The sequence below is a fragment of the Solanum verrucosum genome, unplaced genomic scaffold (genome assembly GCF_900185275.1).
Source record: "Solanum verrucosum unplaced genomic scaffold, falcon-dt-bn FXZP01000228.1, whole genome shotgun sequence".
Classification (NCBI taxonomy): domain Eukaryota; kingdom Viridiplantae; phylum Streptophyta; class Magnoliopsida; order Solanales; family Solanaceae; genus Solanum; species Solanum verrucosum.
Window position 1 is genome coordinate 620961 of NW_026020210.1, and position 22909 is coordinate 643869.

General features: G+C 36.1%; 2 protein-coding genes across 2 annotated transcripts in view; both read left to right on the plus strand.

Moving 5' to 3' along the window:
- LOC125830388 (ATP-dependent Clp protease ATP-binding subunit ClpA homolog CD4B, chloroplastic) overlaps positions 1–22909 on the plus strand; it is a 569404-nt gene that overhangs the window by 211644 nt on the left and 334851 nt on the right. The gene's annotated exons all lie outside the window — the stretch shown is intronic.
- On the plus strand, positions 18403–18903 carry LOC125830325 (receptor-like protein 9DC3). Its single transcript, XM_049509521.1, has one exon. It carries the CDS (start codon positions 18403–18405, stop codon positions 18901–18903), a length of 501 nt encoding a protein of 166 aa, XP_049365478.1.

Consider the following 22909-nt stretch of genomic DNA (forward strand, 5'->3'; position numbering starts at 1 on the left):
TAAGTTCTTACAGTGATTCACCCAAGTTTTGAAACGTTTCTAACACAAGTGAAATGAATCCTACAATGTAAGCACAAATACAAGCAATCAAAATAACAACAGGTTCAGGAAGCAAATCATCAGTCTATGAGGTCCCTTGCTATTTTGTTGAAGCTTGAATATTCTCTCTTTGAATGAATGAGTGATTTGTTGTTTATGATGTTGAATATATCAATCATAAAGAAATATTAACCGCTGAGCAAACAACCTCATCCATTCTGATTATTGTGGTATACTGACGACCTCACCAACTTCTGACGCAACAACTTTCCAGCTCTTTCTAGCTGTATAACACATAGACCTTGATGAGCGTACTTTGCAGATGACCGGGTCCCTGCATTTGTGAGGAGATCATCAAAACATCTGGGAGCATTAAGACAAACAACTTCACGACAAACAATTTTTGGCAGCCTCACATGAGTTCAACATTAATTCAAAATGCATTAGTTCCCCCTATCAATAGTATTCCCCCTGTTTTACTAAACTCTAAACTCTAATTTCACAACAGTTTACCAATCAATTCCCCTTTTTGACATCATTGAGGAGGAGTAGCAATAAACATATGCAAGTTTCATGCAAAACGTTAGGAATTCAGGGCCATATGCCACACAGTACATGCACAAGTAAGCAGAAAATAGAGAAGATAAAAGCATACAAAACAAGGTAAAAGAGACAATATTATTAGATCACTTAGTTGACCACAGAAGTCGGCCAAAATAGTACACTTTGCCACTAGAGTAAGATAGATACACTGGAGGACAGGGACACGTGACACATTTAGGATGGAGGGGTGAAATGGAGTGAATGATTTCAACAGCAAGGTCATGCGCTTATTAGCATCGACATGAGCTTGAATGATTTGCTTGTTAAGAGCTTGGACCTCCTTACTGAGTGAGGCATTTGTCTTCAGCAGCTGCGCGTTCTCAATTCTCAACCTTTCTACTTCCTCTTTATCCACTGAACTGGTACCAGGTCCCTTGGAAATGGTCTGCTGCATCTGAACTTTAAGCTGTGCAATCTCTCTTTCCTTGGAATTTAGGGTTATTGTAAGATCAGCCAATTCCTGTCATAGAGATGCTTGTTTCTCAAGAAGATCGGACACATGGGACCTACCCTTTGCCTTACCCTAAAAACATTCACATTCCAAGAGGATTGCAATGAAGAACATCTACTTGATAGTACCCGGTATTCGTCTTCCAAAGGGTACTTCAAAGTGTTTGAACACATAGTTCAGCAAATATCCATAAGGTATACCGTTTTTGGCAGTCTTCCAAGTCATCACCCTGTGCATATGTTCGAGCATGATTGCGGGAAGATTGATGGCCTCAAGTTCATCAATTTTTTCCATGAGGAACAGTGCTGCAGATGCTACAATTCTCTTCTCAGTCCTTGGTACCAAGACCTTGTTGATGAACTCAAACATCAACTGATACTCTCCTTTCTTAGGATGGCCTGTGGGTTTGATGTCCCCACGCTTGGTAGCCTGTTGGGCAAACTCACTAGAGGGTTTGCAGCCTTCAATGGACCGGATCCCGTCCATAGTTACACTCAGAATGATGCCCAAGATTTCTACATTCAAAGAGATTTTGACCCCTCTAACAATTTTCTTAATTCCTCTATCACTTAGAAGCTCCATCTTGTAATAGAATTCACGCACCACTGGTTCGTACTAGTAAGGTGCTGGAGCTTCAAACAAGTGTTCCCAGCTTTGCAAAGATACAAAATAAAAAAGAGTAGACATACCAAATTCTCTGATAATTTCTGGATCGAATACTCTCTCATTCAACACCTTTTGTTTCTCCATTTCTGCAATGCGCTCTTCCCTTGTCAGCACATTTTCCTTTACGGGTTTTGGTTTCACATGAGCCCTTTTATTCACCTTATGCTTCTTCACTGGTGATTTCTTTGCTGACTTAGGACCCTCTTTAGCTTTGAAGCGTTCAACTTCTGCCTCATTTTTTTATCTAGCCATAGCTTTGAAAATATCGTCAGACTCTGTCTCACTTGACCCTACATGGAGAGGTGTTAAGGTAGGTTCCTCAGCAGGCACCTAGCCTTCCCTTCTTTGTCTTCAGTTTCTTTCTGTTTGTGCTTCATTTGCTGCCAAGGCATCTCCCATTAATTTCTGAGTCTCACCTTTGGTCACATATCTCCTTTTTCTTCTTCCTTTGGTCTGAGAATCCACCATTTTTCCCTTACCTTTTCTTTTGATTTTCCTTTTATACTCAGTAGGCTCATCGTCAAGTTTAGTCTCAGGCATAACATCAATTGCTTCTGGATCTGAAACTGTCAGATTCACAACATTATCCCTTCGAACCCCCTTTCTCCGCCAAACCAAATGAGTATCTTCTTCCTCATCTTCCTCACTGTCAATATCAAAAGATTTAGAAGTTTGGTCGAACACAGGTTGAGCATTATGAGGGACCTCTTCCAGCGATCTCAACTCTTGTTCCAATAGAGTTGGTTGAATGTCTCCTCTGAGAAAGGCCAAGCTTTGAAATGCTACCAATTCCTCTGCCGTTGCTAAGATATTGGACTCTGTACCCTTGCCCTCAGGCAGATCTCCTTCAAACAGCCGCTTAAACATGGTAGATGACACAACCCTAGACACAACTTCGAAATCTTCAGTGGGTGTCTCAAGATTGGGCTTCACAACTGACTTGGCCTCGAATTTTTGGGATTTCTCACCGGATAGAACTAAAGTTGGAGAACAAGGCAAGAGTTACCCAGGTTCGAGTGCAGGAGACGCCACCACTTCATTATGGGGTGTGACAGATTTAGCAGTCTCACCAACCCCACATGCTGGTGTGGCTGGAGATTCTTCTTGGGGAGAAATTGAGAATTTGAATGAACTGGGAGTTTCAATTTCTTGGGAGACAAAGGGTTTCGAAGAAAAAAAGGAGCTAGTCATTTTATTTGAGAGAGGAGAGAAATTTTGAAGAACTAAGAGAGAATTCAAATGGAGTGTAGAAAGAATTTAGGATATTTGGATTCACTCAAGAGGTTGTATTTAACGGGGTATCGGGTCCCTGAACAGTAACGACTCTTGGTTTTAAAGTGAAAGGATGTTTGAAACTGACACAATAAAGGGGGGAGAAGACACATGGCAGTGACCGTTGACAGAAAACTGTGTAGCATAAAGTGATACTAACCTTTGGAGGACCAGATCCCTCTCTATAGATAGCGCTGCTTGTATGGTTAGATCTTCCCTTCAACTAACATGCCATGAGTGTGTACCTGCAATAAAGTACCAGATGTGAATTCACAAACGATAAGCAATACAACATTTATAGATACCTACCCTCTCTAACATAGTCAAAAGAGAGGTTTCATGTAAGTTTGTCATGGAATCAGGTGATCTTGTGCATCCCCAACTTCAGTCTGTTCTTGACGAAATTTTCTTTGCTCAACACCTTGGTGAAAAATATCAGCCACTTGATCTTCAGTTTTTGCAGTACCTCATCACCATATTCCTCTTCTCAACATTGTCCCTAAGAAAGTGGTGTCTCACATCTATGTGCTTGGTCCTCTTATGTTGAACATGATTCTTGGCCATGTTCGTTGCACTTGTATTGTCGCATATTAGAGGAATAGTGTCTGTGAGAATACCAAAGTCTTCGAGTTGCTGCTTGATCCACAAAAGCTGAGAACAACAACCATATATTCTGCTTATGCAGTAGACATATCCAATTAAATCAAAAGAATTGCCGGAGGGATAGAAGAGGACCAGGTTATGTGTTCCCTTTAGGTATCTCAGTATTCTCTTGGCTGCCTTCAAGTGTGATTCCTTTGGAGCTGCTTGGAATCTGGCACATATCCCTACACTGAAGACTATATTTGGCCTGCTAGCAGTAAGATATATAAGTGACCCAATGATTCTCCTGTACATTTACATCAATCCCTTCTTCATCCATATCAAGTTTGACACTTGTGCTCATGGGGTGTCAAGAACTTTTGCCTTAAGCATGTTGAACTTCTTAAGCAATTCTTTTATGTACTTTTCTTGGCATATTGATGTACCCTGAGGGGACTGTTTGATTTGCAGCCCCAAGAGGAATGTAAGCTCCCTCATCATGCTCATTTCAAATTCACTACTCATCAAGGCTACAAACTCTTTGTATACTGAATCTGAAGTAGCTTCAAATATAATGTCATCTACATATACCTACACAATCAACAACTCTTTACTTCTGGACTTTAAGAACAAGATATTATCAATTTTACCTCTCCTGAACCTGTTTTCCAGAAGGAATTTGTTTGACATGCGCTCATACCAAGCTTTGGGAGCTTGCTTTAGACCATACAGGGCTTTGACCAGCTTCAATACATGATTTGGCAGATCAACATCTTCAAAACCTGGAGGTTGCTTAACATACACCTCCTTCTTCGGATACCCATTCAGGAAGGCACTTTTAACGTCCATTTGAAACAGTTTGAACTCCATGTAGGCAGCAAAGGCTATTAAAATTTTGATGGCTTCTATTTTGGCTACAGGTACAAAGGTCTCATTATAGTCAATCCCTTCCTCTTGATTATATCATTTTACCACTAGTCTTGACTTGTTTCTTGTGATGGTTCCATGCTCATCAAGTTTGTTTCTGAAAACCCATCTAGTCCCGATAATGGTTCTGTTGAGAGGTCTGGGGACCAGATGCCACACCTTGCTTCTCTCAAACTGATGAAGTTCTTCCTGCATTGATGTTACCCAATCAGAATCCTTTAAAGCCTCTTTGATGTTCTTGGGTTCAATGGTGGATATGAAGGCTGGATATGCAACTAGATTTCTTGTTTTGGATCTAGTTTGTATTCTAGAGTCAAGTGGTGGAACAAAATTGTCCAAGAGGATGAGAAGATTGATGTTTCCATCCGGACTTTCTAGTTATCTCCTCTTCAAGATCAACAACTATTTAATCTTCTCCAGGCTCTTTGTTCTGAAGGTCTCCCTCCTGAGCTGCATCGGAGGGACCAGGCTCCTCTGTGAGTTCTACACTTTTTCCTTCCTTTGAAATCTGTTCATTTCAGGAGTTTGGATTACCCTGTCTTGTTGATCCTTCACCAGTTCCTCCAATTCAATGTCTTCATTATTTTCATCTTTGTTTTTATCATCAGATTCATCAAATATCACATGCATACTTTCTTCAACACACATAGTTCTTTAATTGAAGACTTGTATGCAAGCATCAAACTTGTCAAGATTATCATTTCTATTGTTCAAAACGAAACATTTGCAACCAAAGGGCTTCAGGTGAGTAATTGAAGGTTTCCTATCATTCAGTAACTCATACAGAGTTTTCTTGATCACTGACCTTATAAGACACCTGTTTGTAACATAGCAAGTTGTGTTGATTGCTTCTGCCTAAAAGTTCATTGCAAGTCCTAAGTCAATCAACATGGTTCTAGCAATATCCACTAAGGTCATGTTCTTCCTCTCCACAACCCCATTTTGCTGAGAAGTTCTTGGTGCAGAGAAGTTGTGATGAATTCCATTTTCAGCACAAAAGCCTTCAATTTGAGAATTTTCAAATTGTGATGAATTCCTCTAATATGATGCTTGCAATCTTGTAGTTTATCTTTAGTTGAATAGCTTTGGCAAAAGTGACCAGTAATCCAGTTGTCTCGTCCTTGGTCGACAAAAACATGTTCCAGGTGAACCTTGAGAAATCATCAACAATTACCAAAATGGACTTCTTGCCTCCTCTGCTTTGAATTCTGACAGGTCCACATAGATCCATGTGGAGAAGTTCTAGTGGTCTGGTTGTGCTTACACCTTTCTTTGGCTTGAAATATGATCTTGTTTGTTTCCTCCTTACACAGGCCTTACAAACTTTGTTGTCAGAAAACTTCAGTTTAGGCAGTCCGCGGACCAGGTCCCTGCAACAAACATGTTCAACAAGGACTAACTTATATGTCCCAATCGTCTATGCCATAGATTTGCATTGTCAGTCTTAGAGCTTAGACATGTGAGACTGTCCCCTTCTATTGAGTTAAGATCTGCAACATACATATTTTTTACTCTTTTGGGAGACATAACAACTTTGTTAGTTACACAAATAGTAACTAGGCACCTGTCAGAGAAGAATTTAACTTCATTTCCCTTATCGCAGATTTGAGATACACTTAACAGATTGTATTTCAAACCATTCACATAATGAACATTGTCTATGGAATGTTCTGTTGATCTTCCTATTTTCCCAATTTCGAGAATGAAACCCTTTTTCCCATCACCAAACGACACACCACCGCCCTGGTGTGCTTCCAAAGAGAGGAAGTTTTGAGTGTCTCTATTCATATGCCTTGAGCATCCACTGTCCATGTACCAGCACTGACTGTTTCCTCTCTTCTGCACAAGAATCACTTATTAGACTTGGGAACCCACTTGAGATGGAGTTCCCAAAAACTGTCAAAAGGTTTAATAAGAAACCTTCCTGTCCATGGGGTCAAAGTATTCTTGCTAAAATGGTAGCTGGGACCAGGTACCTTTTTCTTTTCTACATTTCTTTTTCTCGACTTAAGAAAGTTCTCCTGGCTTTCTTTTACTCTCTTTAGAGACTCACAGTTTTTCTTCACATGACCATTTCTCCCATAATAGGTACACAGAAGATTGTCAAAGACAGAGACATATTTACTATGAGGGTTGTATGGAGGTTCTATCTGTCTACAACCTAATCCCTTTTTGTTGTTGAACTTCTGATTAGCTAAGTTTGAAAGAATCTTAGACGAATCAGTCCATTTCAAGGAATGGTTCAGCTCTTCTTTGATCTTACTAAGGTCCTTCATTAGTTGAGAATTCTTTTCACTAGAAGCAACTAATTTAAACTCAGATGCCTTTAACTTCTCTTCTAATTTGACCTTAAAGATACTGAGTTTTCGTTTCCCATCCTCAGAGGTACCAAGTTCCTCGTTGGGCTGCATACTCTCAGCTTCTATAATACCTATCCTAACACTCATTTCAGACATTTGAGAGTTAAGTGTTGACACCCGATTTTGACCCTCCTGATAAGAATTAGTTTTTGAGCTTCTTGAATTTCAAACGATTCGAAATAATTAATTTTATAAAAAAATCAAAATATGTTTCAAGATATTTTAAGAATTTTATTCACTTATATAATATTTTAAATAATGAATATGTCTTATATTGTTCCGTATGTAACTAATATATTTTACAAATATTTGAAAACTATCTTGAAAACTATTCATTTATTTTTAAACGTTAAACTTTACTAATTTAATTTGGTTTGAATTATAGGTATGTTGTTGAATTAGTTATTTTTATTAAGTTAATTATTTTATTTTGTTAAAATTAAGAAGCTCATTAATTAATTTATATTAATCGTCTTATTCAAGTCCTAGCCTAATTCGTCGAATTATCTCAATTAGGCTAGATTTCGAATTCAATTTTGCTAGATTGTTAATTCATTTGCCTAGCCCTTCTTATTTCAATTCTAACCATTATTTCCCCACCTAAACCCATTTGAGACCAATTTTGGGCCTATTTGACAAATTTTCCAGCAGTCCAGACTAAATCCAACAGCCCAACTCCCTTTTATTTTTTCCAGCATACAACCGACCCACCAAAACGGCCCCCGACCCGGCCCATTCCAGCAGCTGAAGAGAGACCCAGCAGCGTTCAATTTCCAGAACATTGCAGCAACAATCATACAACAGCAGCAGCACACACAAGATCAAGACGACCCATATGCGATTTCTTCTCCTTCACGCGTCAAAATAGACGAAAAGCTGCCACTGTCTTCATCAACAGTGCAGCAGGAGCGAACCTGCAATTACGTCCTGCAGCAGCCGTGAAAAATCACCATTGACTCCCGTGGATGGGCGCCACGTTGAGCACAAGGGCGGTGAGTTTGAGCTAAGCCATCCACGCCAATCCTTTCATCCAAATTTCAGGGGATTTGGGATGAAATCTCGTGCAAACCCAACTGCTCCCTATTCTGGATTTTGAATTTTGAAATCGGAGGAGAATTCCATTTTTGACCCTTGTTCCTATCCATTTTCACCCTAATTCCCCCTATAAATACATCTCTTCTCTTCCATTGTAAGGGTTTGGAATTTTTTTTAATTAAGGCAACAAAATTAGTTAAAATACCGACTAAATACACCTCAAGGAAAAACAGAGGAGATAATCATTTTTTTTAGTGTTTGGGTTTGATATGCTTGTCTAGATTTCTTGGCAACTATTTGTGCTTGAGCTTTTCGTGGTGAAGTCGTCTGCTAGCTCGTCTTGTCTCCATTTCGTTGCCCAAAAAGAGGTGATAATCTCGCCCTTATCTCGATTATAGCTTTTGGTTCTTCTTGTCAATCTTTGTGCGTCTACTATGATCGTACATGAGTAGATGCTTTAGTTAAGATTTCTATGTTATCAGAAAAAATGTTTTTTTCCTTTGAAACTGACTAAGTACGAGCTGAATACCAACATTATCCTTTAAAAAATGCCAAGTCGTAGTCGTTTATGTGATGTTTCGAATTTAATTTAATGACTTGCTTGCCATGGTTAATATCTCGAATGTTGCTCGCACTATGTTTTCGATTTGTTAGATGAATGTATGTTGTCCTGTTGTTTGCTTCGTGGTATCACTCTCGTCTTCTATAACATGATCCCGTTCTGAATGTTTTCTTTAGCATTTGGAGGGCAACATTTTTATTTGTTTGGCCTACATCACTGATTATTAAAGCTATCTTAAAGAAAATGTATCTTTGTTCTAATTGAACTTTGAAGCTCCTTCTCATTTTAGTGTCATAGTCGTGGCAGTTTTTGGTTATGATTGTTTATGTATTTGATGATTAAATATTTTTGTGACTCACTGGTTCATCTTAGTTAAGAGAGCTTCTTGCTAGCATAAAGATGGCGCCAACGAACGGTGTCATTTTGTTGTATTTAGTCCAAGTTTTGTCCCATGTTTTTCGATTTGAAGTGATATAGTGGTCATTTGCTTAATGGAGTATTAGCTTATCTCGATGTCTCCTTAATATCGTATTGCTAGTTATCCTATCCTGCATCTCATAAATCGATATTATTTGTCTTGGGTTCTTTGTGGATTCTTATCTCGACTATTTATTTATTTATCTTGCCTTACTATCATGTCAATCTTCATGTTTGTTGTTTGTAGCTTCTTGAGAGAGTAAGGAATGACTATTTTATTATAAAGTGGAGTTAAAATCAGTGCTCTATTTTCCAAATCTTGCTTTGTTAGAGTCTGGTCTGCAAGATTATTTGAAACATTATCTCTTTTGGTGATTAATCTTTCATTATGTGACATGTCTATTTTCCAAATCTTGCTTTGTTAGAGTCTGGTCTGCAAGATTATTTGAAACATTATCTCTTTTGGTGATTAATCTTTCATTATGTGACATGTCGACTCTTCAATTCCAAGGGCAATTGCTTGTGGCTCTATTTTATGTCTACATTCTTAGTAGTTCATTTAATATATGTCAATATGAGAGTATGCATGAAACTGAAAATTGGCAGAGACTAAAAGAATGGAATTTGTTTATAATTTATATGTCATATGTGCCTACAGTATCTAGTTTATACTTTTAGTCTTAATTCTTTGTTTGAATGACACATATGGTATAATTTGGTGTTTTAAAAAGTTAATATTTGTTGTGAATGTGAATCAAAACAGCTTTGGTCCATTTTTCTCATTGTAGCCAGTAACGAATAATTGGCTGAGTTGTTTAGGTTATTAGATTAGTCCCTAATACTTTATTGTGATTTGTCGTGCTAAGTTATTGGTTACCGTAATGTTGTTCATTTTATAGAAACGTGTTAGAGTTTTCCTCATACTGTGCTAATATGATTTTATTTGTGTTTGCATGTGAAATCTGCCCGAGTTTCCCATGAACTCCAATCACGTTCCTCTTGCATTTCGAGAGAGCCGTAAAGGCTCAATTCCTTTTTTTTAATTATTCGAGTCAGCCAACCTTGAAAAATCGAAGAACAAGTCTTTGGAGTTGATGTATAGGTCCCGGAAAGCGAAAAAATGGGTTGTATACATCTGATATACATCAGATATATACAAAAAGGGGATTGGTTTAAAGGCCAAAATTCCAGCGAAATTGGCCCAAAAGGGGGCCCAATTTCATTTCTCCCTCACTCTTTAATTATTTAATTGTGATTATTTATTGTTTGTTGTTTAACTCTAACTTTATAATTTTTAATTCACTTAATTAGATTCCCCAAAAGATAAGTTATTTTCTTTGTGTTGGTTAATTTTTAATATTTATTTTATTTTATTGGTCAAATATGTTGATCAAATTATACTTTCTAATTAAGTTAAACCTTTTATTCTTAAGATATATGTTTTAACGCCTCTTCACTTATTCATATTATACTCATTTTAAAATTATTATTTTTAGTTAAAATATTTTTCTTAAATAAACTTTAAAAATGTTAGTCAAAACTTTTCCAATAAATAAATAATAAAAAAATATATATATACTTAGTCGTTTTCTCAAAAAGGTTAGTCAATTAATTAAAAAAATGATTTTTATGCCTTAATTTATTAAATTGGTTTAAATTATTATTTCGAAGTGAATAAAATAAATTCTAATTAATTTGGTTTTATTAATATTCTAATCACTTGTATTTCGAGTCAATTGTTCCATTTTGAATCCCTTTCTCTAAAAAAACCAAAATAAAATGTGTCATTTATTTAATTATTTTCTCGAAGTTAATCAAATATTGTAAGTTATTATTTTTTATGTTAAATCATATTTTTCCTAAAAATAGTCAAATATATTTTAGTCAAGTCGCAGGTCAACCGCATGTTAGCGGACACTTCGAATGCTTAAACCCTTCTCGAAGTGTAAATTGAACCCTGAACCCTCTTTGGTATTTTCAAATGATTTTTTCTGTTTAAATCTTTGGAAATTATAAGTTTTCTTAATTTCTTTAAAAAATTAAGTGGCGACTCTTTTTCTAAGTATTTTTCTCAAATTGTTTTATACTTAGAACATTTCAAAAAAGTAATTTTTCTAAAGATAGGAAAATTACGACACGACATTAAGGGTTGCATTTTCATCCTCATACAGACTCAGTTTTTCACTTATCATCATATTCTCAGTGGTTAATTCATCTACTGAGTCAATTAGCACTGCAACAAGTTTACTTAATCTTTTAATGGATAAAGTATCTAGATCACTTTTGAGATCGAAGAGGGTTATGTCATCCTGATTCTCTTCATCGTCTGATTTTTCCATCAGTGAGAAAATGGAATTGAACACGGTTTCATCATCTTTGATGGCCATCATTGAGACATCTTCATGACTGTCTTCTTCTTCCTCAGATTCACTAAAGCCATTTCTCCAAACTGTAAAGGCTTTCTTCACTACTTGATCAGCATGAGCCTTTCTTCTGGCATGGTTTGGGACCTCCCTTCTACGAGGTTTGAAATCTTGTGTTTCCTGCTTCTGGCTTTGACGGTCCCTCATGAAATGACCAGGCTTCCCACATTTGTGGCAAAGATCATTTGCATTTGCTGCTCTAGTAGACCCTTTCTTTTGGAACCCTCCATGCTTTTTGATTATCTTCTGGAACCTTCTAGTGAGGTAAGCCATCTCATCCTCTTCTTCTGACCCATCATTCAGAGACATCTTCAAGGCCACTAATTTCTCCTTCTTTCCTTCCTTCACGATCGACCCCTGTTGCATGTTCAGCTCGTAGGTTTCCAATTAAATCATCTATAGTGAGTACCTTCAGATCTCTTGTTTCGGTGATAGAATTCACTTTGCTTTCCCATGACTTGGGAAGCACCCTGAGAATTTTTTGAACTTGTTTGATTGGGTAAATAGGCTCACCAAGACATCTTAGTTCGTTGGTAATGGAAGTGAACCTTGTATGCATCTCGTGAATGGTTTCACCTTCCTTCATACTGAAATTCTCATATTGAGTCGTTAGCATATCTACCTTAGACTCCTTTACTTGTGTCGTTCCTTCATGAGCTGTTTTGAGACAGTCTCATATTTCTTTAGCCGCCTCGCACGCAAAGATGTTGTTGTACTCATCTGGACCTATCCCACATACTAGTAGCTTCTTTTCTATCTTTTTCCTGTCAGCTTCATTGTATTCCCTTCTGGTTTTGGGAATCACCTTGGTGATTTCTCCATCCACTACATCTTTGGTGGGAATGTATGGCCCGTCAAGAATCACATCCCACAACTTAGGTATCTTTAGCATTGATGTAGTCATGCATGCGTGTCTTCCACCATCCATAAAATTGCCTATTTAAACGTGGTGGTCTAGTGGTGGACTGACCTTCTTCCAAGCTCAGTGGAGCAGCCATTCCTTCAGGATATTTTCTTTTCTTGGTGTTACCCAAATAGAAAAGTCAGGCTCTGATACCACTTGTTGGAGTGTATACGTCCACTCGCTACGATAGGACCAAGTCCTTCACACAGTTAAGATAAACAAAAGAAACTACTGAATGTAAAGATAGCACACGCAACTTTACGGGGGACCTCCTTGCTCAAGGGAGTAAAACCGCGAACTGTCTCACAAGATTTTCAAATTCTTTTTACTAATCTTCTCAAGCAAAAGTAAAACACAGTTTACAACCACACAAGAGATTAACCTCCTAATCTCTAATCTGAGTAATACAACAACTACTCAACGAGCCGAAGCTACATTGCCCACTATACTAACCTACACTGATTAATATAGACTTTTATCATAAGACACAAAGTTTCCCTCAACTAAGTTCTTACAGTGATTCACCCAAGTTTTGAAACGTTTCTAACACAACTGAAACGAATCCTACAATGTAAGCACAAATACAAGTAATCAAAATAACAGCAGGTTCAAAAAGCAAATCGCCAGTCTATGAGGTCCCTTGCTATTTTGTTGAAGCTTGAATATTCTCTCTTTGAATGAATGAGTGATTTGTTGTTTGTGATGTTGAATATATTAATCATAAAGAAATATTAACCGCTGGACAAACAACCTCGTCCATACTGATTGGTGTGGTACAGTGACGACTTCACCAACTTCTAAGGTAACAACTTTCCAGCTGTATAGCACATAGACCTTGACGAGTGTACTCTGCAGAGGACCGGGTCCCTGCATTTGTGAGGAGATCATCAAAACATCTGGGAGCATTAAGACTTATCAATTATATTACCCGTTCATAACGATCCCTTTCTAATATTGTTCTGTTATCTGCAATACATGTTTTGAGTAACCATGACACTCTCTACTACAAGTAAACCTACACGCCTTCCGAATGTAAGAGTATTTAGTTTCCCTCGAGAGCTCGTTTTCTCCTCAAAGATATGTTAAAAAATTCTAATGCAATTGCTCTTGTTTCCTTAATATCTTCAGGTGTTCCATTTTTGTTTTAGTTAGTATTATGCATACGTACACTTTCGATGATGCTGATTAAGAATCTTCCATCAACCACTGAGAAAGTTTGAGTACACAATATGTGTGGCGCCTTCAATGGAAGTAGCATAGATTCCCAAGGATATGTTGCCTCATTCGTGTTTGGAAATAATGTTTTATGGTTGCAATATAGTAGAAACTATCTATCTATTCCTATTTGACCCGTCCTTGACTTATGACAAGCATAGTTTGGGCCGTGTACTATATACGTTGTTTTTCGAGCAATGACTACTTTGTTGGGTTGTGCAGAAGGTCAAATCTCCACACTTTTATGTAAAAATGGTTTAAAGGTTGCTAATCCTATAAGAAGTTGAAATTATTTTGTATTGATTTTGTTGGCACAAAGTGAAATCCCAATATCTATGAAACCAATATGGTCACAATTCAGAAGAAGCGTATAAAGGCAGGTTATAGAGAATAGTAATGGGCCTTAGAGGCCTACAATATCCGCAAAATGAGTATCATCGAAGTATGAATGTTAATGACAATTTTAATCACATATATTTACTTGTCTGGATAGAGCAACAATAGTAAGTAAGGTTATCTGTTGTCATGAAGGTCTGTTAAATAGTCACTACGACCATGAGCCATGACATGTTTGTTTCTTAGATTGCACTCCGAGCTAGTGTATGGGAATAAAACATCTATGATGTCTTCTATAAAGTTTTTTACCATCTTGCTTTGCTTTCTAGTTGCATTTCTCTGCAATGTTCAATCTATCAGGTATTACGCTCATGTTAGCTTCTTAGCTACTGTGCCTACCTTCAATGAAAGATCTGATTCTTTAGAGTATGATGCAAGGAATTTGAACCGAGGGAGCATGTTTTGGTCACTTGGACTACGAGCATTTTATTGTCATTTCCTCTCTTCCTTTGGATATTTGGTCCCATACCGATATTTGTAGGTTGTTGTGTAATGTCGATTGTTCTTTACTTCTTGGATACCACTACAAGTTTTACCAGGGATCTCCACTGTCAATCTATAAGAGAGAAAAGAAAGCAAACTGATGTAGATGCGTAAATCATTCACTTTACAAATTGTTATGACATAACGAGTTCACTGAGGGCTAAGTTGATCGGACTCTCCAAAAATGTTGCCCGTCTGTGTCAGATCTTTCAAAAATACACTAGTTTTGAAGGATCTAATACGCACCAGTTGATATTTTTTAAGAGTCTGAGCAACATAGACTGAGGGTGTATTCAGAGTCTAGCCTGTAATACTTGAGTGTTTTATTTGGAAGATAGCTTGTTTCTTTGTGACTTAAGTTTCACCCTTTGGTTTTTGTATAAAATTTATCTCCAAGTGGTTTCCACTTCATTAATCCCTCTGTCTCAATTTATGTGACTACTCCATGCCGAGTCAAACTACCTTACATAAAATGGGACAAAGCCATTTCTTTTGCATAAGGCTTTCTGTTATCTCAGATTTGAGAACTCCAGGTGCTATTGAGTTCACTCAAATATTGTCTATTCCCAATTCAAGCTACACTGACGACAACAAGCAATCAACTCTTCGATCTTCCGGGCCCACAAATGTTGACTCGCGTCAAGCCTGTTAGGGCTAAAGATGCTTGAATGCAGTAGCTTCCGGAGGTATTTCCGGCGGCTACTGCTGGCTGGAAGAAAAATGACAGAGAATTGATTGTGGTCATAGGCGTGGAGTGCATCCTTGTCGATTTTGCTGGATAAGGCTAAATCTTGGTTTTTGAAGGCTTCTTTAGCCACAACTGATGAAGATATAACTATTGTGGTTATTTGGCCCAATTTTAGGGTTATTATTGGGCCATACTTGTGAGCCATCCTCCAAGTATTAAGTTATGGAGATTTCCAATAAATGGTAGGGAAAATGGTCCTGGTGGAAGTATTTTCTTCTTGTAATTATAACAACGGATGCCATGGATCAAAGTCCAACCAAGTACTACTACTACTCCACAACCTAAAAGGCCATAGTAATCCATGATAATTGATAAAAACATCATGCGTGGAATAAACTACTCTATACCTAGCTAGCTAAACATGTATAAAGTGTATTTTGGACATGATAGAGACTTGACTTAATTAATTAGTTGATGTGACACACAGTGGCGGAGCTAGGATTTTCAATAAGGGGGTTCAAAATCTAAAAAAACAGACACACGAAGTAGTCGAAGGGGGTTCGACATCTACTATATATACCTAAAAAATTATTTTAACCATATATAAATCATACATAATCAAAATATAATACATCTTATATAATTAGTTGTGTACTTGATAAGTTAATTAAATGGTAAAAACACATCTCTTGGAGTTCAATCAAATAACGTATGCCGCTCAAACAATTTGGATTAAATGATTTATTGGCAAGTCCCTTATTCAAAATCATTCGCAGTTGATGAGACTACTTTGATAGCCAAAGGCATATTTTGTTCTTTATGTTTCAATCAATATGGGTAAAACTTTATTTTTGCAACTTTTAATCTGATGTTTATAAGGAGATAATTATTTTGCTAATATTTGATTAATATGAATTCATCCTACTTTGAGGGGTAATTCATTGACTCAAATCCAACATTTGAACTCCAAATTTTTTATTAAGGTTGAGTACAATACTTACCATCCCACTACATTCCTTTGTTTTTTGGATGTCACTAATCGATTGAATGTCTCGATAAGATAGAAAGTTGAATAACTAAAACTCCAAGGTAGTGTGGAACCACCATAACTTCTGAACACTCGAAAGTCCCTTCTTGGACATTCCATAGATCTTTTAGCCACTGAAAACTCTATAAAGATCAAAGTCATTTATTTTACAAGTTTAAGAATTCTAATCAACATGACACCAATAGTCTAATGATTACATCAAATTCTTGATTAACATATCTTTACTTCAACATAATGATCAAAAGCATAAACATAAACAACAAAGTTTAAAATATGTACTCAAAAACAACAATTAATAACACAAACATAAATTAATGACTGTAAAAAACATACTAGGATCTGTAACAATAGAATGAAATAGAACGGAAAAAATTGAGCCCACTGAATGCGCATTGTCCCCCTTAAGGAAATTCTTCCCTGTAGTACTCGAGGTTTAAAGAAATAGATCCTCTCAGGATAGAACGATTGTATTCACCAGTGTATTGATACAAAAACAATGGTGTCAGTGAGCCACTCAACAGGATCAAAGTACATGAATATTTAATTGTGCAGAAGAAGAAGAAGTCCATAATTTTCGTTGTTTTAAAATGAGAGGAAATCATTTTATTTATAGACAACCAAGGGTAGTGTGAATAAATGTTTATTGTGTCTTATTGAAAAGGTCACAACTCTTTGAAAAAGTCACAACCTTTCACAAAAGTCACAACTTTTAATAAAAGTTGCAACTTTTCATTAAAGCAGCAACTCTTCATAAAAGTCGCAATTCTTCATAAAAGTTGCTACTCTTCGTAAAAGTCGCAACTTTTTATAAAAGTCACATTTTTTTTTTTATAAAAGACACAACTTTTCATGAAAGGAAGGCTAATTTTGGAAATAAATAAAATTAAAGGGAATCCTGATTTGTGGTGGCGCCACGTAAGCGGGCCTAGGGTTCTCTTATATATATATGATGATATAAAATTATCCTTCCTCCATCTATTGGCTCCAAAAGCCCCTATCATATACCTATTGGAACTCAAATACCCTTGTCATCCATCTTTGAGTCCAATACTGACCACTTTTATAACATATTATTATTTAAATAATTTAAATAATTTTTTTAAATATGTGGCGACCATTGGTTACAATTTAATTACTTAAATTAATTTATAAACTCATTCATTACTACTTATATCGACCCATATTGACTACACTCAATGCAAGTTAACTATATCATATCCAAATTAAGGGTGTATATGTTTTAATCGGTGGGGTAAATGTAATTTGGGACGAGTGTAGTTAATTTGGGTCGGATATAGTTAACTTGAGTCGAGTGTAGTCAATTTGGATTGAATATAATTAGTAATGAATGAGTTTATAAATTAATTTAAATAATTAAATTGTAACCAATATAATAGATGATCGTCACGTACTTAAAAAAATATTTAAATGATAATCCACTATAAAAGTGGTCAATATTGGACCCAAAGGTGGATGACAGAGAATTTGGACCACCAAAACTTTTACTTATTACTTAAATATATATATGGAAAAAGAAATAGATTTCTATTAACAAATTTTTTTTCTTCCATTTGAACTTATTTCAATATGAACCTTTTAGTTAGTTGGAATACTATTCAGTTTCTACTGCCTACTGTTAACTAAATTATTCTGTGAGAATATAGAGGCATTGTTGAAATAGCTTATAAGCGCATCGTTTGGTTGGTGACAAGTTATCTCAAAATTAATTATTTCGAAATAAATTATTTTGACATAAGTTATTTCATCACATGTATATGAGATAATTTATCTCATCACTAAGATATAAATAATGTGACAAATAATTTCAGGACGATATAATAACTCAAACTAAACACAAAGTAAAATAGTCTTACATTGAATTATTATACTTTATACATACACAGGTCAAAAAAATTAACTCTTACGACTAGTGAAATGTATCCTTTCCAACATATCAATTACGCGAAAGGACTTCAGTCAATATTGAACTGTAAGTTCTTAACGATCACTTCGTCTATAAATAAAGCCTAAATGATGATGATAAAATCGTGATCTACCAAAAGGCATTAAGTGATATTATCCTTACCATACTAAAACATAAGGGAAACGAAAACATAAACCAATGATGGAATGACCCATAAAGAAAAAATATTATCGTATAAACCTTCGATGGGTTCACTGGAACTTTGCCATTTAATCTGTTCAAAAGTTTTAAGGGTATGATGGATGTGGATGAAGAAAAAAAAAAGTACAAATACTCACACGTATTACCTTTACAATAATAGTTTGGTGATAAAAGGTAATGCGTATGATATCAGAATCACGTCAATCATGACAAGTGTTGATTTATCAAGTAACAGGTTCGAAGGAGATATTCCAAACTCCATTGGAAGTCTGAGCTCACTTGTGTTACTCAACCTGTCTCACAACAGCTTCCGTGGTCATATTCCTGCAGAAATTGCAAAGTTGCATGCGCTCGAAGCATTAGATTTCTCATGGAACAGACTCATTGGAGAAATTCCAGGTCTATTGTCGAGTTTGACATTTTTTGAGGTCTTAAACCTTTCATACAATCATTTGGCTTGGCGCATTCCTATTGGGAAACAGTTCAATACATTTCCAAATGATTCATGTTGTGAAAATCCTGATTTATGTGGATTTCCACTTTCAAAGGAATGTGGAAACAATAATGTGTCAGATGAGTCGCGACTTGAACAAGATGATGATGATGATTCATTTTTTTGTGAGCGGATTCACATGCCATTCACAGACATTCAGAGGAACATGTATGCACTTTTGATTATTATTTTGCTGTTATTCAGACTTTATTGAGAAGAAAACTCAACTAAAAGTAAGCATTAAAGCAACTTAGTAAGGACAATTGGGTAGCATAACCAAGTCTTCCCTTATTTTTAAACTTCGTATCCGGTCAAATGATGTCACATAAATTGAAATGAAGAGAGTAATTAAACATCGCCAACTCTTTTTTTGTTGCGATGAAATGATAAGGATAGCAAATGAGTTGCGAGCTCTTCCAAAAACTTTATATACTTTTTGTTCTAATATTTTGCTTCTGCATGTACTCCGTGATAGCTAATTCTTTCAACAATCTACCTGCATCATAACAATAAACTTTGTGGTCACACATCTGATCAACCTCAACATGCAAAAGTATCAAAAAAATTGAAAAATTTTCGACGTGAATCCACATTAATTAATCTGAGCACCGGAAGGATAACCAACAAAAAAAACTTGAATCACATGGTATGTTCTTTATTAGTTACTCCTACCATTCCATATTGTTTGGCGTGGTTCCCCGAGGGTCAAATTACATTTAATTTTTGGACATAGATTCTTCAAATTATTGGAAATAAAATTAATAAATACATTTGAAAAATATTTTCAGAAAAAACATTAAAGAAGAAAAACTCTTAATTTTGATAGTAATATTAAAATTTCTTAAAATAAAATCTACATATTTGAAAATTATGTAAAAAAAAAATTATAAATTACAATCACCAGCACTTCATATTCATAAGCCATATGAAAATATAATCATTTGAGTTTCAAAATCCGAAATATGTCATACTGATTGACACAGAAGAAATTGAAATAAGGTAACCAAAGTAGAATGGAGGGAGTATATATGACTTGTCGTTTTTTATTAATTGGCGATAAGGAAACGAAAAATAAAGGAGGTGGTTAATTATAATGGGGAATCAAAATAAGATAAAAGTTCAGGTACCCACCAACTAACCTACTAAGATTTCGTTGCTCTGTTGTATAGATTAATATATAAATCTTTATAATCAAACATTGTTCGATGAAAAAGTTCATGTTGCAGTCACCAAATATCAAGCCACAATTGTGTATAAAAAAAGAAGAAACTTGATATAATTATACATCATCAAATTCAAATATAAATGAAACAACAAAAAAAAAACATAATAGAAGAAAGAATTTATGCTCAAGCAAGTAGAAGGATGACATCATATGTTCGTACCTATTTAAACGTGACACAAGCAATGGCGGAGCTAGGATTTTTAATAAGGGGTTCTATTGAATTACTAATAGAAGCCAACTAAGAATCTTCTAGAATCAGTTAGTTTGTTATAAAGTTGGTTAGAGGCTATTGATGCAGTAAAGGATATAACACGTGATTAATGTGAAGTTAGTTAGAGTCTGAGTCAGCACAAGTGTCATCTATATAAAGAGATAAAAATGTATTAGATAGGGTAGTAGAAAAAGCTTAGATTCTAGAGCTATATTGTAATGGAGCTCCTACAATTTCAATCAATGAAGTTTTATGTTTTTACTGCTTTGTAGAGTTTAGAAAGTTTACATGGTATCAGAACAGGGCCCGTCTCACCCGATGTTGGGGCCTTCAAAATCAAAATTGCCCACGCACCAGATGCTAAGCACTAGGCGTGAGGTGGGGTGTTAAAGAATGACAAAAGTCCCACATCGATGGTTAATGAGATGGGTGGACTCCTTATAAGGCTTGGGCAATCCTCCTCTCTTTGAGCTAGCTTTTGGGGTGTGAATTAGGCCTAAGACCTAATTTAACATGGTATCAGAGCTCTGATCAAGGGCAAAACTAAGAAGAAGAAGAAATCAGATCCTTAAAGCTTTGAGGGTTAACAATGGTGCAAACACAGACAGAAGAAGCAGAGGTTGATCCGCAGACAAATCACAATCATCCTCTTCATCTACAAGCTTCAGATACTCCTGGAGTTGCATTAATTCCTATAAAGCTCACTAGGCCAGAGAATTATGGTGTATGGAGCAGATCAATGCGTCTGACTTCTAGTCAAAAACAAGCTTGGATTTGTTGATGGCACATGTGCTAAGAGTTCATACAAAGGAGATCTAGCAATTAGATGGGAAAGGTGTGATGTTGTTGTGCTATCATGGATCAGTGCAGCAGTAGCTCCAGAGTTGATGACAAGCATTGTTTATGCATCTAGTTCGAAGAAGATCTAGAACGATTTCAAGGAACGGTTTGATAAATCGAATTTGACCAGATGAGAGATCTGTGGGATGAAATGGATGTAATGGTACCATCTCCTTCTTGTGATTGTGTGGAGTCAAGTTCTCATGTTGAACATGTTAAACAACAAAGACTACTACAATTCTTAGTAGGACTGAATGAAATTTATGCACAAGTTAGAAGTTCTATTCTACTTAGTGCAACTGTTCCGAGCGTTAATCAAGCTTATGCAATGATAATTCAAGAGGAGAGTCAAAGGAGACTAGGACAAGCTGAAGGTGGTAAGGATCCTTTAACAAGGATGGCAGGTAGAACTACATAATCACACAATTTTCAAACACAAAATCACACTTTCCAAGCTAGGAAACCTCAAGGTCAGAACTCACATGGAAAGAGGTTGGGGCTGATCTGTGAACACTGTGGATTTAAAGGTCATACAAAAGACACTTGCTATAGGATTATAGGTTTTCCAACTGATTTTAAAAGCAAGAGGAAGTCATCTGCAAATGAGGATACTATGCCTCATGCCAATGCCTCAACAGTCACTTCATCAGATTCAGAGAAGAATGAAGGATCTGGTTCTAAGTTCTATTTTCTAGGAGGATACTTTACTAGAGACCATTATGATCAACTCCTTAGCATGGTGGATCCACCAACAGGAACTTGCAAGGCTAATGCTCTAGCAGGTAAGCATGGTCTATCTGGCAATATTAATGTTGATGTTAGATGGATAATTGATTCAGGGGCTACACATCATATAACATATTGTAAGAGTCTGCTAAGTGAATGTAGAAAATTATCAAACTCACATCACAACAAGGTGCAGGTACCAACAGGAAATAGAATACATGTTGATCATGTTGGAGATACAGTGATTTTGGGAGATTGTAAGATTAAAAATGTTCTACATGTACCAGACTTCAGATTCAATTTACTATCAGTATCTAAACTGACTAGGGATTTGAAGTGCATGGTGTCTTTTTATCCTAACTTCTGTGTAATGCAGGCTCTATGTACTGGAGAGGTGATTGGGATTGGTAAAGAAGAGGAAAGTCTGTATATCCTGAGGCATAGGCATGAAGTTACATCTATAATTGGAGTTGTTCTAAAAGAGAAGAATTCAACAAAGCATAGACTGTGGCATCTTAGATTGGGCCATCCTTCAATAAAAGTAATGAAGCATCTCTCAATGTTGAAGAATACAATTGATGAAAATGTGCTGACTGATTGTATGATTTGTCCCCTAGCAAAGCAATGTAGGCTTAAATTCCCTTCTAGTGTCACTCACACTACTAGATGTTCCAGCTTGTTCACTTAGATGTCTGGGGACCTCATAAAGATCCCACTTATGATATAAAACATTATTTTCTGACTATTGTAGATGATTTTAGCAGATTCACATGGATTACTCTGTTACAATCCAAGAAGGATGTAGTAGTTGTGTTGAAAAGTTTTATAGCCATGATTTGTAATCAATTTGATTGTTCAATAAAAATTCTGAGGTCTGACAATGGTACTGAGTTTTTTAACAAGCAAATCTCTGATTTACTATCTTCATTAGGCATTATACATCAAAGTAGTTGTCCTTATACACCACAACAGAATGGTGTTGTTGAAAGGAAACAGAGACATATTTTGGAAGTTGGCAGAGCCTTGAAGTTGCAATCTCATGTGCCTAGCAGGTTCTGGGGTGATTGTGTATAAACAGCAGTCTATTTAATCAACAGACTGCCCACTGATGTATTAAAAGGGTGTTCTCCTTATGAAGTGTTGTTTGGGAAATCACCTAGCCTAGATCACATTAGAGTGTTTGGTTGTTTATGCTATGCTAGTGTGTTGCCTAGAGGA

Excerpts from the sequence above, each read along its gene's own strand:
- LOC125830325 (XM_049509521.1), top strand. The coding sequence starts at position 18,403 with ATGACAAGTGTTGATTTATCAAGTAACAGGTTCGAAGGAGATATTCCA.